At 47.9% G+C, this 19,555-nt stretch overlaps 1 protein-coding gene across 2 annotated transcripts in view; it reads left to right on the top strand.

Moving 5' to 3' along the window:
- The window catches only part of LOC144720661 (dorsal-ventral patterning tolloid-like protein 1), a 175,706-nt gene that overhangs the window by 52,543 nt on the left and 103,608 nt on the right, over positions 1 to 19,555 (top strand). For both annotated transcript variants that reach the window (XM_078597584.1, XM_078597585.1), the window contains 2 exons: positions 8,615 to 8,725; positions 16,887 to 16,991. In XM_078597584.1, coding sequence (XP_078453710.1) covers positions 8,615 to 8,725; positions 16,887 to 16,991 — 216 coding nt within the window. The remainder of the gene's footprint in view (positions 1 to 8,614; positions 8,726 to 16,886; positions 16,992 to 19,555) is intronic.

The raw sequence follows: 19,555 nt of genomic DNA, 5'->3' as shown, positions 1-19,555 counted from the left end.
TGTTCTTATAATGATGAGTCAGCTGCTCGTGCTTTAGTAAAGAAACCACATGTGCTGGGTTTTGCTCGTTTTGTTGCGTGCTAATCACTTCCTGTGGCAAATGCTCCCCTTTTTTGCAAGGAAATGTGAAGATTTATTTAGTTATTGGTTTTAGTTATTCATTTATAAAAAAAAGTGCGACTGATTTGAATTTCCATGTGTCACCGATAAATGATCAGGAGCTTCCGGTTGATATGATATACATACATATGTTTATAGTTGTAGCTGATGTGAAGCTGATGTGAAGGTGTAAAAGCTGCTCGGTAAATGTGAAACATTGGGCAAATGGTTACGTTGGCCCGACGTTGTATGTTTATTGGCTAGGGAGAAATATGCATTTATGTAATCTGACCATATTAAATATGTAGATTTCTGCGGGAGAAACTAATCAAAAGCAGGTTCTCACTTACAGCAAGTAGATACTCTGAGTGTGGTCGATAATGACGAAGTTAAAAGTACTAAGAGGAAGTTGTATTTTCATTAGAATTTGGCCCAATTCGGAGGGGACATTGAGCCGTAGACAGATTCCCCCGCACTCATCCACACCGCTACACTACGGCTACCTCGTCGTAGCAGCCGGCAAGACGGACTCGAGATGTTGTCGAGAGGGAGGGGGCTGTGATCCCAATCGGACGCCTACCGCTGGTCTGTAGAGAGTTCATGGGTAAGTGGAAATGCACCCTGATGCCAGGTAGACCGTCTGTGAGATGGTATTTCTCGTCGTGATTCACACAAAAAAGGCCAATAAAACTGTATACTAACTATAGCGCTTGATGTGTCGGTGTGCTGGGGCAACATGTTGAGACCACACTCTGAATCATTCTCGGCCAAAAGATCATTCTCATAGAAAATATGTGGTTGAGTTAAGTAATGGCATTTGGAGACAATTCAGGATTAAAACAGATTCATACAAATACAGATTGCGCATTTATCCTGCTAGACTGTGGAAAGGTAGAGCTGTTAGCGTCTATTAAGGCTGGTATGACGCACAAGTATGATGGCTAGTACCATGCCCGGCCGCCTTGGTCTCCCTAGTGCTGATGTTTACACACTGCACTAGGGGAAAACTCGGTCCGGTTCAGATATTCGTTACCAATGTTCGCCATAAGTGAGAGTGAAACTTGGGTCACCGGGTTCGTAGCGCACCGCTTTATCCCCTACACTAACGCCTCCCCCCCCCTACGTATAGACGCACGCCTACACGCATGCATCGGCGTGCGCAATTATGCGTGCAGGCGAACACACGGACGCACGGGCAGAAACGCACTCGCGAGCGACGCGTGGATGCGGCGTCTTGCCAGAAGACCTATTTCCTGTTCGGTCACCAGTCACTTCGGCAGAGCAGGTTTTTTTTGGCACAGAGCAACGCTTCCAGCTGTTATCCTTTTTTTTCTTTGCCATAGCAGGGCGGTGGAAAAGGGAACGCACTGAGTCCAGTGAAATTTGGCGAAGACGTGGAGTGCTGGGGGGAGGGGGGGGGGTTGGGGGGAGGGCGATGCCCCCGTATGCTTGTACCCCCCCTCCCACCCTGAGCGGCCGGTCCGAGTTATGGGACGCAGCAGCTGCAGCAGCAGCAGCCGGGATGAAATTGAGCGAAAAAGTGTTCCTTCGTGTGGGGGCAGGCTTTCTGATCCGCTTGCCATCGCTGTCATCCAGGAGGGTTCACGCACCACTGCTTCTCAGACGTTACTCGCCACTGATGTTATCCGTGGCGTGGAATGGCGTTCGGTTCGCCAGATTGACTGTAGGAGCGCCAGCCACCTGGGCCCACCACTTCCACTGCTATACTCACGTGTCATACGGTGGACATCAGAAACATTTGTGCAGTTTAATTTACGGTATCCTTTTGTTGGTCATGGCTGAATTTCGATGAAAGAAAAATAAAAAAATATCCACACTCCAAGGTCAGCTGCATTATAGCTAAATCTGCATTTGAGCATTATAAATTATGAATACATTGTCATTGCTGCCTCCAATTAAGGCAAATATCCTCCTTGTCGACTGTACTTGTACATCAAACTCAGTTTAATTGCAGGCAGTGCCGCAAACTCGCTTGGACGGTTGTTGTGGTCGCAAGTACGAAGTCGATTTATGCGTCCCTGACACTTCGCTCGAAAGACGGTGGCAGAAAGGTGTCGAACGCTTGTGAGCACGATACCCTGTTAAAAACAACAACAACAACAACAGCAGCAGCAACGCCGCACCCGTGAAGGAGCTCGAGAGACGCTGCACTTGCACGACCAATGTGCCCGTGACGTCGTCGCACCTACGCGACAACGATAATGTCGTCTCCGTGATGGCAACGGTGTCGCGTCTGTCGACTTGGTCACTGCAACACGTGGGTCGGCGTGTCCTCTGCTCGAGCATTGGAGGAGGCCGTCTTTTGTTGTCGAGGGGGAGAGGGCGCTGTCGATGGCTAGGCGACGATCACACTTCGCGTCTCGCGATGCCACTGGGTTTCCTACTCAAAGGAGCAATTGTGGTGGCACTCATCCCTGCTAGTGTATGTTGAATTTCTTTCACACCACACGTAGCCAACTGTGCTAATCGGCTCTGAGTCAGCAGTATACATTCCACACTCCCATGGTGGGGCTTTGTCCTCTTCGTAGGACAATCAATGTTCGGGTTTCCCCGAGACTGGTACATGTTGTATTCACTCGGAGGGGATAATGGGAGTCGTTGACTCTCCTGACTTGGATTTAAACCTGCAGCATTCAAATATAAAATTTAGGTTTCTAAGCACGGTACCATCTGGCTGCAATTTAGCTGAACTTTTGTCATGTAAATGTTGTTTATTTAATTTGCAGTGGTTAACGATCATCATGGGAGTTGGTGTTTAACGTTTGAGTAAATGGCGTTTACCCTATCTTCCCCGACAGTTAACAAGTTGCACGCTTTCAGTTAGCATAATATTTTGTTCACACGTCACTTTCGTAGTTTTGAGTTGGTAATTTCTCAGATGTTGAAAGTGGTCGCAATCTAACTTGAGCGGAACAGAGCATTCTCGCTTGGCTTGATTTTGGTTTGTACTGTTTGCTTTGACGGATACAGTTCAGCGGAGATGTAGGTCTCCTCAGCCGTAATCATAGGTTCATATCCTGGTCAGGGTTAACAGCCCATCGATCATGATCTTCATCATCATCATCACTCTTCATTCCGTATGAGCACCAATTCAGTGAGTTTATGCTCCTCTGGGAGGTCAAAGTGGTTCCAATGTAGTTCGATGAGTCCCCATAGCAGGAACATGGAATTTCCACTCTTGGCTAGAACTGCCAGAAGAGATGACCATTCCTCAATAGTTGTTTGAGCATGGAGGCAATTTGATATTTTGATCATGTGATCTGTAACAATATTTATTATTTCACCACACCTGGTGCGGTGCTTGGTAAGTCGTGATTTTAAGCCCTCGAAGATCAAGAGCAACTTGGGTTCATGGCTTGACATGTCGATGGCTTCGGATCGACCCAATTTTTGCAACAAAATCTGAAATCTGTTCGAATCGGCCCGACCCGGGGTTTTGAACCGAATGTGACTCTCAGTGAAAACTTACCTCTTGTATGGAAGAAATGTTGTGTATGCTGATGAAGGGTATTAATTTGCGTTTTTGAAATTATTATATGGGCAATAAATAAAAACTGCGTGATTGTGGGCTGTGACCCTGGCACATGAATAAGACTTGAATCATCTTGCGACATCATTTCGGACGATGTCACGAGATTTTGTACTTAAGTTCACTTTCAACAGGACCGTTCGATTCTGTCACCCGTCTATAAATTACCGAGGGTTGCCGAGCGGCGTCGCGCACGTGTGAACCTGCCCGGTTCTAGATTTGAAGCTTTCGTGACTGCAATGGTTCATACTCTTAGTTCTTTCGGTAAAGTCACGTAGGTAAAAAATGAAATTAAAATTAATAAAAATAAAACAATAAAAATCACGACGTTTCGGAGGCAACACAAGCTTCCGTTTTCAGGTGAAAAACCTGCTCGGTGGCGCCCGGGGGGGGGGGGGGGGGGTGGTCCCGGCGTTCCTGCAGCCCGGCCCCGACCGCCACCGCTTGGCTCAACCCGACCGCCGTGCCGAGCCGCCCGGGCTGCAGGGACGCCGGGACCCCCAACCCCCCCGCCCCTTCGAGATTCGTGACGTGAAGGGAATTTTCCGTGCGGCTGCGGTGTGGGTGCCCGGGCCCGCGGTGATGTCCCTGGAGGGTGGTGGGAAGGGGTGGGGTGAAGACACCAGAAACGTTGGTAAAGGTCACGTGCATCGATTGGGCTTTTGTTCGCTCGCCTGCCCCAGGAGATTGGACCCCATTTGGACCCTCTCGCTGTTATTGATCGCAGACACTTCTCCATTGCTTTACAGCGGCTATCTTTAGGTCCGAGAATACCGGAGAAGTGATGGGGGGGGGGCATCGATTGAGGATTAACTTTAGACGCTCTTTTGCAGATTGTCTGGTTTTATTGAAAGGGCACATCGATGCTTGTTTCCTTCACAGTTTGTTTTACTTTGAAAACTCCTACAATGAGATGGTGGTTTCGTTGCATTACGCTTTTTATGAGTAAAGAAAATACCAAAAAGATGAAATGTAGATTTTAAAATAATACATATTAAATCAAAATATACGTTGATTTCAGTTGACTTGGCAAATCATATATGTAGAAGGCAATCAAAACTTTTAGAATTGGACACCAAAAAGTCAAGCCAGCCCAATGCCAGATCTTTATTTTATGAAGGATTTTCCTAAGACAGAACAATTCCACAGTCACTATGAGGGCAGACTGCTTACGTTTTTTTTTATTGACGTGGATGAATGTTGACAAATGTGTTTTTTTACTGAAACCAGAATGACTGTCAACACGTTAAGAGGACTATTACATTTGTTTAGCAACCATTTCAAAATAAACTGCTAAACACTCTGGGCCATGGAATTACAGCTACATTCTTATAATTTGCTTGGAAATGTAAATGCATGTGGTGCGGCCGCAACCATCGTGGGAGCACTACCGAAGATTCTAATTTTGAGATACATTTGATGTGATTTCATTCACAAAATGCATATAAAAGATGAGTCCTTGTCAAAACGGTCTGATTTTAATGCTATGAAGTCCTAGCAGCTAGCTCTTCTCCTTTTCAAGACGAGATTCTGTCCATATCACCTTATAAATGTGACAATATGTTCAATAATTCAATCGCTGCCTCTTCCGGTGCTTCACCAGCGGAATCTGAATCAGAATCTTGATTGATCCTGGGGGAATCTGATGAGCTATGAAGCTCTTTTTCACAGATGTCCAGCCGGGGTGGGTCACAAACAAGTACCGAATGAATTCATAACTCACCATGAGACTATTAATGATGATCGCGGTACGTTGTATTTTTGTATAGTGAACATGAGGTGTGCAACATTTTAGTCATTTAAATCCACACTGCTCTATAGGTGCTCATCACAAGAGCACCACGTGAATTAGATTAGAAAACAAATAAGTTGATGACATTAGTCAACCTGATAATTGTTTTTTTACCCTTCTATCTGGCAACAAAACTGACACCTTTTTTACAAGGAGTCATGTTTGCATAGACCACAATACCTGCAGCCATAATGCAAACAAAAAACATAACTCTGATAATATATGCACTGTCCTCGAAGTTGATTGGTCCACACCCGAGACAGCTTTCCTTAGAGCCTCGTCTCACATGGGTTGGACCAGATGACGCCAGTTTTGTTATCAGATAGAAGGGTAAAAAACCAATTATCAAATTTTTTACTGGCAAATGAGGTTCCAATGGTGTAAATCAGTCAACATGTTAAGAAAAGCGCGGTGGGGGCTTGGGCAGTTCACGCCGCTAGTTTAAGCGATGACGGCCGATGGTCAAGGGCAATGACGGAGTGCCAGCCAGGGAATGGAGCGCGTTTCGAGAGAGATCGTCCAACGATGAGATGGAGCGATGAATGTGTCGTGTAAAGTCGGTGCCAGGTGGTTCATTACATCGCAGGATCGTGGGAGATGTTGACAGTTTGGAGATGTCTTAATCCCGCAGGTGGCTCAATCATTGCTGATGACGACGACGACGACGACGATGATGATGATGATGACAAGGGGAGAGTGTCGATGAAAGACTTTCTGGTGAATTGGTGCTGAATTGCGGCTACGTGCACCACTTGCGTGAGCCTCTGATGTCATGCCAGATCCATTTTTAGCGGAGCCCGTGGCTTTGTGCCATTCCTCTTGCGTGGCGGTGGAGACCCGAGCAGTGTCAGAGCCAGGGACTCGTCACGGGAGGCCGAATAATAATTTCATGTCCACGTGAAGATGAAACATCACCGGGCATTGCCTCCAGTACGTGCTTGTATTTCAATTCAGTGTGATTGTTACGTTTAATCTTTTCGCATGCACGTCAATGTCATTGTTTTGAAATGTAGCTTTTTTGCATTTAGTGCTGAAGTTGTCCAGATCGCTGGCCTGATGGTGATAAAATGTGTATCTGTGTCCGTGTGTGTGTGATTGTATTCATCTTACTAACATTTATGTGTGGCCTATTCTGTTGGGCTTGCAATGTGCATTTCGTGCTACGACTTCCCTACTCATGACCTTCTGCAGCACTTTAGACAGTTTCCCCTTAATGTGTGATGATGATAATACTTGCAATTGTTTATGCAGAAAAGCAGCAATGAGTCTCAGAATGATATTATGGGAGGGTCCTGCTTTGTAATGTTTGGCCAATGCCAGCAACGAATGTTTTGGCACGTGGGAAGCCATGGAAGTTCCCAGAGAAAACCCACGTGTGCAAAGAAGAGGTGACACCGAGGAATACCACATCACGGGTCCATGCCGACAACACGTAGTAAGCCCTAGTGGTCACCCATACTGTTGGCACCGACCATACTCAGCCCTGCTGCCTTGCTTCTGAATCATGGCGAGGTCAGGCACATTTAGGGGAGATATGGTCACAGGGTACATCTGCCGAGAATCAAATGCCGTCTCTTGTGTAGACCCGTCACCAGGTTTTGGGAAGAACGTGCTTCAAGAAGAACTTGCTCCAATGAACACATTTGCACTTTCATAAACAGAACATGCCAATTCATCACGAGTACAGCACACCGGTGTGTTGGAGAGCCAAGCCATAACATTTAAAATCTGAATACGACGTTTGTTCTGTTTACGTGACAACCCTTACTAATTGACTGTGTCGGGTGGTCGCGGGTTTAACAACACATTTATATATTTACGCGATCGAACCGAAAACCCTGTATTATGGATGATATTGGTCGCGAAAGCTGACGTGTTAAATTGACATTTGCACTTCGTCCATTGTTAGCGAGATGACAATGTGCAAACTCAAAATGCTTACTGTCCCAAGGCAATTGGTCTTGGACCTTTATAGGTGGAACATAGTTGCATCCCATGGCCATCGTGATATCTAGTTGAAGCTTAAAGCCGTGTAAATGTGGCATCATCAATCGTGGCAAGGTCCGAGTGCTGCACGCAAAGTCGACGGGCTTCATATCTCGCGCAGGGGGTTTGACTCGGTGTCAACAAAACGAGAGTATCACAGTGTGGGAAGTCAAGAGTGGTTGTCGTTATGCAAAGACTGGCCCCGTTTTTATGGGAACGTGGAATGTGTACCTCCTGGCACCCCCGCAACACTCGTCTTCGCAGCCTCAAGGCCCAAAGTGTCCAGCGGCCAGCAACAAATGGCACCGTTGGATGTGTAAATAGGGGAGAGTTACTTTGAACATTTCTTGACTTTGACCTTCACTCTGGCTCGTGGCTGTCCCCTGTCCTCAGAGACGTCGAAGCGGGAACGGCGCAGCGGCTATGTTTCTAAATGAATGCCGTGCTGCTGAGGTTTTCTATAAATCTCAAGGGCAATGCACGGATTTATAGTGCACCGACGGCTGCCGCCACAAGGTTACCTGCGCGCATTAGTGCTTGGCAATCCACTTGAAAGCAATCTGCAACTTGAGCTCTGTGCAATCCCAGTGCACGGAGGAGCTGCAGTGAACACGAAGGCACTCTCGACCCGATTGTGAAAAGCGGCTAATGAGTTTTAGTGTTCTTTTTTTTAACCTTTTTTTCTTTTCGCTTTCACCCGCTGTACTGTACGTCCGCATGATGCCATTCGAGAACGCTCGCAGAGAACTCGTGTCCAGGAACCTGCTCCTGGAGGGTCACGTCACAGAAATCACTCGGTTCACTTCATGAACTCTCCGATGCCCCTTGTAACATGCCCTGCAAAGACTGTCCATCGCATTTCTCGCACACCAACATGTTTAATTATCGTGGGTAGAACATGCCGGATTAGGTGATAATCCAAATTATGATTTTGTGTGTGTGTGTATTCAGTCATTAATGACCGACGAGACCTGTCAATTTGCCGGCTCAATTGTGTGGTTTGATCGCCTGGTTTAACTACGAGCGTTTGAGAGCCGTATTCAGACGCTTTGTCTCTGCGCTGTGAGCGCGGTGCTTGGACATGCGTATTGCTCCCCCCCCCGAGCCAGCTGGCCGTGTGTCTTCCTTGATGAGGTTCCAATGTCGGTTTCATTCAAATCTACCCCCTTGGTGTCTTCTCTGTGCAGTGGCCTTCTTGGGGGACATCGCACTCGACGAAGAAGACTTGAGCCTCTTCCAGGTGGACCGCATGGTCGACCTGACGAAGCACACAGTGGTGAGGACGAGCCATACCACAGGTGAGCAACCACCTCTGGCACCAACCCTGGGGCCTCTTTGTACCTCTTTCCCACTGCACAAGCGAGCCATGCTGGAGCCGTGCCGAGCCGGTTGGGCACGGATCGGGAGGAGCCGGGTTTGACCGAGATGTGTGACGCACGCTTTAACCGCGGCGCTTACCCAACGTGACACGTGTGTTCGTGTTGACTTTGCACACAGGCATGTTCCCGAGGGCATTTGTGGAATTATGTGTATGTTGAGCTTCTTTCGCACCGTACGTAGCCAACCGTGCTCATCGGCGATGTGGGGAGAAGGACACCAGTGACGTGCGGTGAGGTCAATGGCTGGGGATGCACTGGCTAGTATCGGAGCCAGATTTACACGGAGGGGGGCGTGTCCTCCCTGAGGGGGGCGTGTCTGACACGCCCCCCTCAGTGAGGCAGATGTAATAGCTGCCTCCCCTGGTGCTTTTTCATTGCAGTTTCATGACGAGACCAGAGAGCCTAAATATGTTTATACACATACGTGAAATCAGTTACCTGGAATATGGAAGGCGAGGACATGAAATGAAGGGGTCTACAAACATTACATTGGTGACATACTGAGATAGTAACAGGCACGCGCTTATTGCCCGCGCTCTATCCAGTTGCTGAGGGGTTGCGCAATCAGAGGGGAGGCTGAGCTCGTCGCTGCTTCGCCTCTTGTCTCTTCCTGTATTTGCAGCGGAGCTCCGCAAATTTGGCGATTTTGACTATAAAAAAAATCATACATGAATGGCATTTATAACAGATCAGTGGAAACATCTTAATTTTTATTCATTCTTCTTTTTTTTACTTTCAGTAACAGCTATTTTCATTGGAGTATGACAGCTGAGACTCTGCCTTCCCTGCCTCCCCTGACCGCACGTGACTGAAGGACACAATATGCAAATGGTGCAGATAAAATATTTGTTAAATGTCATTGTACAGGACGACTTATTTTTGCAGTACGAGTCGGGATGGAGCCACCGCAAGTGCGCAACTACAATTGTAACTCCCCGCCAGGAGGGCCATCCCATGAAGGTGCCCTCTTGGCAACTGGAGTAGCCGGAAACTGCATATGGGGAGAGAACGCCTCAACTCCAAACCAAAAGCTATTTGCTGTACGGCCTAATTAGAGACGCGTAGATTTTTTGAACAGATGGATAGAAATTTCATCACGCTTCCTGGTTTCTGGATTACAGGCGTGTGCTGCCACGCCGCTGTAACGCATAGTTAGTGAGGCTTGCATCCCGTGCGATAAAGTCATTCTAAGGGCGAATGTAAAAATCTTTTTAACCTCGCTCGTGTCGCAGCACCAGTGAACCGCTCGCAGGGACATCCTGTGTGCCCCGCTCTAGAAATATAAATGGAGCTTTTGGCAACTGAAAAACACAGAAACAAACCATAAATCAAAGGAACCCTGTTAAATAGCATTACATCAGCGTGCACGGAATGTCATTAGCACCCCCCCCCACCTCAGCTAATGCGAAGCCAGTGGCCGCCGATTGAACGGGAAGAGAGGGAGGGTGTCGCGCACTTTGCACTGCCCCGTGCGAACGGGGCTAGTTGGGCAGGAGGCGGCGCCGTGGACTGGATTGACCTTGATGCGGCAATTCGGGGACTTTGCGGCGAACGCCGTGGAGCCCCCCTCGCCAGGCCGATTGCGCACGCGCGCGCGAGGTTCAACGAGCCCCACTAATTGGATTAATGCATGCAAATGCTGGGCCACCGAGAGCCCGCGCCGGCCTTTGAATATGCGACGGGCGAACCGCATTCATAGCCATCGCCCCTGTCCGATGCAGTATCCGTGATGTGTGTGTGTGTGATTTTGTGGATGTATGCAAGAGGAGTGGTAGTGTACCGATTAGCGCACTGCGCTATGAACCCGGTGACCCGAGTTCGATTGCCGCTTACGGCCAACACCAGTGACGATTATCGAAGCCTGTCCTGGGTCCTCCCCTAGGTTGACTCAGCCTTAAATGAGTACCTAGTATGGTGTGTAAACAGCGCCACTCGGGAAACAAAGGCGGGCGGGCGTGGTGCTTTGCACCCGCCCCTTCGTGTGCAGTTCCAGCCTTCGTAGAGTGCTCATCAAAACGCACTTGCCCCAACAGTCTGTTAAGGTCAATCTTGATTTGAAGCTTGTCTGTTAAGGCTTTACTGGGGGTCTTTGTCTTTGTATGCATAGAAAATCGGATGCTGCCACGGTGTCACGGATAACAAGCTGGACTTGCAGTACAGAGGTCACCGATTTTTTTTTCACCAAATCCCAGTACTTGAAGTTGCAAAAAAAAATCATCCCCCTCCCCCCGCCTCTGTCCACCCAGCAGTCTAATTGGGTTCACCACAGCGAGTCGATCGGCAGGTCACGTGTGGTGAGGTCAAGTGTGGTGACTCCCACCTCTTCCAAGATGTTTCTTGGTCAGCGTGGAAGAGTCGACCAAATAGCCTCGACAGATACTCTCTACTGCTCCCTCTATTGGAGGCCCTTACGCCTGCAAGTAATTGCAGACTTGCGCCTTTACCTTTGTATTTTTACGTAAAAAAAAATTGTAGTGCGTGTGGTTTTCATGCATTATAGTTCCCTTGAAATCACAGCTGCTAAGCAGTGGCCCCTGGGGACCTTTAACAGAAAGCAGGCAGCAAGAGAGAGAGACGGCTGCGAGAGTAGTGGGTGAGAGGAGTTGACACGCTTCCCAAATTGAGCCACGTTGCATGAGCTTCAAAAGCAGCAAGGGATATCCAAAGCCAAGTTGTGCGAGGAGCGAAAGAGCAGGATAAATATTCTATCCTTGCAGTGGGGCGAGTGGACATCGTATGGGCGAGAGAAGTCGTACAAATGAGTCCCATCAGGTCATTAGTGACCGAGACTGTCAGATGCAATAGTCGCAGTGGAAGAGAGACAACAATGGGATGGATTGACCTGAATAAGCTGATGCGCAACACCAGCGGAAATTGGTATCTGAATCTGCTCTGAGCCTCGGAGGTCATAGAATCCGCGTGAAATTAATACCTGGTGCAGGAGTATTGTGAACTTCGGCGCTTGGTAGAAGTGGGAGACCAAGGTGGTCTGGCATGCTACGTGCTGGCCACATCTCACCCCTGTGGCATTCGGGCGTGAATATGGCAACTCTATCAGCACATGCCCAACCGTCATTGAGTCAGGTGGCGGGAGCGGTCACCCGCCCTCAAAGAGCCCTCTCTGCACGTGTGGCTTTGTGGGATTTTGCTGATGTATTTAATAATAAGACCGGCGGACGGCACAATTGACTGTGAAAAAAAGTTTTTACCGAGGTACAAAACCTAATATATCGTTTGCAAAGCAGTGTCTGAGCCAAGATCTAAAGTACGACTTAAATAATAATAATGACTTCCAATTCAACTCTGGAAACAAAGTATTTTACTTTCACGTCATGATTCTAAATATTTTCCCACCTTGATTTAAAGGATAAACCATTGAGAGATTGCCCAATTACGCGGTGCCCCTGTAATGGTTTGCCGGGTTATGGTGCAAAGTAAAAATGTCTCCCATTCTCAAATGAGCCGAGGGTTGTGGCTCATCTCTGTTGGTGACCCCTGGGCCTCCATTCGTGGAAATTCCACATTCCTATGGCGGAGGCCGTTCCCTACCAGGACAATCACTCCCGGACTTCCCACAAAGTGGTACTCATTTCAGTGATTCTGGAGGGATAATTCGGTTACTTCTGGCAAAGGGTTTCAGCTTTCAACCATCCGATGTGGTGTGAGTGTTCTGGTCACAATTCCACATGGCATACCACGTGACCCCATGGATAATGTGATGAAATGCCATTTGATTTTGTATTTGACAGCAGTATTAAATCAAGATGTATCGATATTTGAAATATTGTCAAAAAGTGGTTAGTAGACATTGGCCTACTTGTCACAATCAGCCACGGTCAATCCACTGGGAGATGAAGGTCCGCTTGAGTTGCTGTTATGTCTCATCCTGCTAGGTAATAATCCTATCGGGCACGTTCCATTCCTTGGCTGCCGCTCCATCATTGGTCTTGACCGTTGCCCGTCATGCCGTCGAGCGACCATGCCCTGCCCACGCCCACTTCTCTTCGTGACAGTTCAAGTGACGACATTAACCTGTGCTGAATAATAAAAACGACGTCAATTGGCCTTAAATGTCTGCTGGACGTCCACAGCATTCTCTGGCAATTCCCTGCAGGGGAACTACTGAGCGGCTGCAGTAATCGAATTGCCTCTGCAGACTGGCCCAGGGGCAAGCTTAACGAGGACTAGACGATGATGGCTCTCCCTGTGAGTCACGTGCAGGCTCTACGCTTGCGTTGCTTTCCTGCTCGTCCGTCAAACGTTGTAAATGTGATTTGAGTCTGAGTTATGAAACAAATGCCCGTGCAAGCTGCTATCATCCTATTCCCGCTTGTTTTTCAAAATCAACAAACGTTGTATTGCCACAGTTTAACCTAAGCTGGATTTCGCATAATGGGAACATGTGGGCATGCGGTTTTGAAAGGAGTGTGCTGGTAATTTTGACCCAGCGATGGTCTTGAGCGGTCTCGTGTGATAGCCAGCTTGGTCCGTCTCCATCCATTTAAAAAAAAAATTACTCTGTGGAGCTTTTTTTTGTGGATTACTCATGTCAACGTTTCTACTTTATGAATAACGTTTCTGTCTGAGCGTCTCATTATATGTCACTCTCTCTCCCTATGTCACTGTCTTTCTGAATTTTTTTCCATCCTTGTAAACATCATGGAATGTTTTTTTTTGTATGTATGGCTGTCTGTGCTTTTCGCTTGGCCCTGTATTATATAAGTGGCTCTACATCATTCTGTCTTTTATTAATTCTCCCTGCATTTCTCTTCCTCTGCCTTTCAGTCACCTCATCTCTTTGGCTTGCCATCTTTTCGTCCAGTTCATAAATATCTGTCCTCCATCTCTGTGACCTTATCTTTACGTCTATCATTGCTCTAGCTCTCCTACATAATCACATCCCTATATCTTGACCCTGTGTCTGCCAACAATGTCTCGATATCTCTCTGGAGAATGTCTCTCCATGTGTCGCAATTCTTCAGAACGCTCTCTGTTTATCTCTCTGCGCTTTTCAATTCACATCTTGCGTCATCTCTCGGACTCAGCACTGCTCCATCTCAATCTGTCGCTCTGTATTTATCTCTTCATATCGCTTCCCCACGATTCATAATTCTCTCTCTATCCCCCTGCAAATTCGTTTTTTTAAAATCTCATGCGTCTGTCTCCTTGACATTCTCTCGCTGCGGCCAGTGTCAGATGCGGGGGGGGAGGCGATGGGGGGCAATCACCCCACCCCCCCCCCCCCGAAACCACACACGTCTTTTGTTGATGTTTACCAGAGACAATATGTCGAATGCTGTTTTCATTCATGTAGGGGGCCCTATTTTAAAAAGCCTGAAATTCCGGGACTGCACCCCCGCCCCCCCGCCCCTTCCTTATGGGACGTCTCAAGATCCACCTCTGGCCGTGTCCGCTCTTGGCCCGCTCCGTCCCTGCGAGTGATGAGCCACCGTGGCCACGTCGGTGGTGGGCCACGACGTTTTCCTGGGCCTGGCGGGGCGGGGGGGGGGGCTACCACCGGCTCTGCGTAAACCGCGCAGGAAGGTGGAAGTGATTAGGGGCGGCGCTCTCCCCGCCGCGAGGCCTGCAGGATCACGACGCAGCGTTCGTTTTATTCGCGAAAAAAAAAACCACCCCACCACAACACAGCGGGACTTTTGTTTCGTTAAAAGCCAGCAAATCGTGGCAGTGACCGATTTTTACAGGAACCTCCGGGTTGAGCTCTCGTTTTCCCACGCCGTTGCAACCCAGACTGGGCTGACTGAAGCCGTCAGTTATTTTGCGCCACCCCCCCCCCCCCCCCCCCGATGCTGAAGCCACCTGCTAAGAATTACATTTAATTGCGACGTTGCCTCCAATGTCAAAATGTTACTTAAAAAGAAAATCTGATATTTGGCATCGGGTCACCTAAAAATGTTGGCATCTCATGAGTTGCGCTGGGCTCGCGCAGCCATGCAAGGTAAAACTACTTCATCATTGCGTGTGGTTATCTCACCCAGGCTACTAGTGACTGCATAAACATGTCCATCATATTATTGTGTTTTTTGGCATTTGATTGACTTTCTCCCAGGCCTAAGAGCTTATGGGACATTTTTATACTTGTCCATGAACTTAAATAAGTCTAGAGGTTGTGGGAAGACTGGACCCTTGAAGGATGTTATGTTAAAGCCCCGTGTCACATTCAGCTCATTCATAAATATGGATCGGCTGTTTTGTGTGGAGTCCAATGAACGGGGCAGTACCTTTTGGGATGGAGTTAAAATCAAGTCGAGCTGCGGCTGCTCATGTGGGCACGGGGGAAGTGCTCGCCTATTGGCAGCTGTGGTCCAGCAGTACTCACTCCACGTTGGTATGGCAGGGGCAAATCTCTCCAAAGAACAACCACTCATGAACTCTTATTCAATAGATCGCCTCTGGAGGGTATATGGGCTGAAGCAACTCACGACCGGAGTTTGAACTCACAAACCTTCCCATTGCGATTTGAACACTCGATTTATAATGTGTACAGATGGCCAAATAACAATTGTTCGTATCATATACAGATTCAATATGATATCAAATGTGTGTGTGTGTATATGTCATAAAATATGACCTAAAACGCAACAACTTCGTTTGAACCTTTCACAGTCGTTCACTTTGATACGTCTTGGCTTTGAAGGAGCCGCCGCTCGCGTTCTCCACCAGAGTCACCACGCCGCCACTGCCTTTGATTTCCGGAGCCGCTCGCACTCACGCTACCCGGCCGTGTTAATTTTTTCTTTACTTTGAAACACGTTGCGCCCGCTTGCTCCTAATTAGTCCCCCGACGTATACCGTTAGAGAAATTGCTTCCAGACACGGAGCCGGAACGCTCCGCGCGTGCGTGCGCGCGGAGCGTTCCGGCGAAAAGTCTGCGCCGAAACGCGATCCGTTGTAGGGCACCGCGATACATTAAACAAATTGCGCGCGACCTATTTCGGTCGGTGTTGCCGGTCGCTAGGCGACCCGTTGCACGAGCGCGCCGCCTCGCCAGCTTGAACTGGCTCTGTGCGGGAGCTCTGCAGCACCGTGAGCTGGTCGGCGACGCGCGCACGGGAAGGCCGCGTCATCGGCAAAGCCCCATTCGCTCGGCTGACAGAACCGAAGGAGGCCTTCGATCAGCGTGGCCCTGCGTTGTCAGTGGCGGCGTGGTTTCATATCCCTGGTCGGACACCGTACGAGTGTCGTATGTATGGTATCGTCGTTCACCAATTGAGCTGAATCGCCACCGTAGATGCTTATGCCGTGACTGTAATTCAGGTGTTGGGCACTGCGGGAAGAGTGTTTTGCTCACTTGGGATGTTGCGAGTTCCAATCTTTTACGATCGACTCGGCCAATCATCATAATCTTTAAGGAGTCGATAAAATAGGTGCCACTTTGTGGAATGTCAAGAATGGTTGCTTGACATTCCACAAAAAAACATGGAATTTCTACGGGTTTCCAGCACAGATAGACTGCACTTCAAACTGAAATGCTGGATTCATCAGAAAAAAAAACTTTTACTTTGGTATTTTTCATTTACTCCCAAGCACCTTGCAATTCACACAATATCCAACGTAATTCCCAATTTTATCTGCTGATTATTTACCACGGTGATGCGTTCACAGCAAGAGGACGCACTTCTGACAGCATGATAATTTCAATACTAGACACTAAAATTGCATTTTTCTAGGGCCAGATCCAAAACCAGACATATAATTACATGGATGGAGTTGTTCTCTCATCCTATGGCATCATTGACATGATACGATGTTCTTCTGCCAGTTTGTTAGCCGTAAAGGCAATATTTTAAATGTATGTGTAAAATATAGATCTGCTATTGTCGTGCCCTTCATTATGTCACATTGTACATCTCTTCTAGAATAATTAAAATAAGCTGATCGTTTGAGAGATTGTACATGGGCTGTACATGAATCTTGTTAAACTAAATCACAACTGAGAGAAGCATCCCAGCAACATTTATCGGGAGCGGAGGGTCCCCCTCCAGTTGGAGGGAAACCGAGAAATGCGTTTTGTCGACCCGAGGCCGTTTCTCAGCTGTGCGCATTTCTGACTCGGCAGGGGAAGCGGCGGGAGAGAGCCGAGTGCCCGGGTGGAATTTCACATCATCCCAAAGTGAGTCAAGGTCACGGCGACATCGGAATGGCCGGAGAAAAGCAAGCAAAGGTAAAACTGCGCCGTTTGTTTGGACCTTGAAGGACTTTCACGTGCTTATAGTTTGCCAACGGTTGTTATTGAAATGTTCGGCGTGTGGTCATCTCATTTTGAAGCAGCACTCGATGATTTAGTACTCGTCTGGGTAGTGGCAGCTGCCCCCCCCACCCCTCCCCCAACCCCCCCAAAAGACATTGGAATTCTGGGAGTGCGTAAGGAGACCCAGACGACGCGTTAGACAACCGGATCGCTAACGGGGGTTGTTAAATGTAGTAAAGTTGAATTGCCGGGCGACGAGCGAGGTCTGGCACCGGAGGCAGTGCGAAGCAAGGCTGAGATGAGTTCCTGAGCCAGGGCGGTTTGGTTCCCACATCTCTGCACGGTGCACCGAGTGTGGTGGCTCAAGTTCCATATTTTGAAGATTACTTGCATCTAGGGTGGGTTTGTAAAATTGTACATAAGCTGTAAATGCAGTGCCAACTCAAGGTAGAACAAGGTTTACATTCAATATTTCGGGAACATTGTTACATTTGCATCCAAAAGGGTGTTACCCTGGTATGCAAACACGACAGCAATTGGAAGATTCACAGAACTATGGCCTCTCTTTGTCAGAGTCAAGTCACAGAGTCTCCCAAGTGTGGGAAGTAATTCGATCGTTTCATGGATAGACCAAAGACATTGTCATGGCAATGTGACATTTTCACCACGAACACAAAACCGACAATGGAAGCGAGTACTTCTCCACGCTTGTCTAAGCCACAAGACACTTGACCTTGTGTCCGTGTAAACAAAAAGTAAAAAAACAAACTGCATTGGCAGCGCTGCACAAGCACACAAAATTCCCAGCACACCGTAACACTGCTTTGTAGCAGAAACATAAATGGAAGGTTGCATTGTCTGGTAACGCCCTGTTTTCTGAGCAGATAGCGGTCAGTTTTTTTCATTTTAATTAGTGTTGATGAATTAATTCATACACGGTGTGCTGTCGGTTCGCTTATGTAGAGTGTGTGATGTATTATTAGCTTACACGGCACTCGCTGTCCCCCTCCATTGGTGTACGCAGCGCGTGACGCGTACGACGATTTCATAACGAAGATGCCGTCTGCTCCTCTGACCTGTGTTTTTTTAATGAGGAGCAGCTTGACCGAGTGGCGACAACTTTCCGCGAGATATTAAGTGGGACTTGAACCACTTGAACCACTTGCAATTCCAATTGAACCAGTGTGTGGTGACTCGCCTGAAAGTGGAGCATCTTGTGTGCACATGAGAGAGAAAAAAAAATAATCCCACGCACTCCAAGTCGTCTAAGCGGGTGCAATTATGTGTTGTTCTCGACGCAGCATTTGGGTTTAGCAACAAACAGGATTTGGACCCTCGACCATCTCATTGCCAGCCACCTTACCGCTGATCCACCTGGCAAGAAAAAAAACATTGTGCAAACGGTACATGAAGAAATACTGTCGTCTAAACTAAAACCAGATAAATCGTTTCGAGTCCCCTTTTGTGGGAAGGCCACAATAGTAATGCGGAAGGTCCACCACTGCCGCACGTCTGCCAGCAGAGGAGGGCTCTGCACCTTGCTAGTTTGAGTACGGGGATTGATTTGACAAATTTTTTACACCCTTTAATTTTTTTACATGATTTTAATAAATATGAATTATAGCCCTGTTGCACGGTTCATAATGAAATGTGGGGCGTGAATGTTCCACTTAAATAACCGTGCATTAAACGCAGGTGAAAATTCACACACTCGCTCCAAACAGCAGCCTGCGTATGGTTTCCATTGCCTGCTCATGGATAAGTGGCACCCTCGCCATCGGCCAACCGGAAATGGAAATTGCACCCCTAAACTTACAATGAAACTAGTTTTAACCCCCCCCTGAAATATAATCGTTCATCGGCATGTGCACGTGCCAGTCATGGCTTGGCTTCGCGAACGAAGATCTAGGAAGGACATCCACGTCTTCTGCAGGCACGCTGGTGGCTGAAGAGGCCTATGCGGGACAAGCAGGTCCTGCCACAGTAATGTCTACATTGAATTAAGGAGTTTATATGTTATTGCGTAACTCGTCAAGGTGCCTTAAGACAGACGAGCAAAGGGTGACCCCAATTAAAGAGGTGGTCGTAAAGGCCCTCACTTGAGCATGGAGAGGTGGCTGCTGCTCAGAGCCACACTGCAGATAATTGGCAGTCGAGTGTCGCTGACAAAGGAAGGATGTAAGGTTGGCAGTGTCAGTTGCGTAAAAATGTAAAACAGTAATTTGTTCTCCTGTGTGCACGGACGATTTCCTCTTTTGCTGTAGAGAAGCGAATTGTCGTGATCAGCAACGTAGCAACTATCACCCTCCTTTTAAGGCTACGCTGACAAATACCAGCGGTCATAGAAGGCGTTTTGCACTCTGGCTGGCATTTGCAGATGCCGATTTTGGAGCACTGGTTCTGTGACAGCTGTCTGGTAGTCCCATTTTGAGAGGAGGCTTTTTTCTGTCTAAATAGAGAGCCTATGAGAACGTGGTTATGTAACCAAGAGGCATAAACTGTGTCCGTGTCAAACCAGTCCATCAAACCAGCAGCGA

The sequence above is a fragment of the Lampetra planeri genome, chromosome 9, assembly GCF_965212315.1.
Source record: "Lampetra planeri chromosome 9, kcLamPlan1.2.h2, whole genome shotgun sequence".
NCBI classification, from domain to species: Eukaryota; Metazoa; Chordata; class Hyperoartia; order Petromyzontiformes; family Petromyzontidae; genus Lampetra; species Lampetra planeri.
The sequence above is the reverse complement of the archived record's forward strand: the minus strand, read 5'-3'. Positions and strand labels throughout refer to the sequence as shown.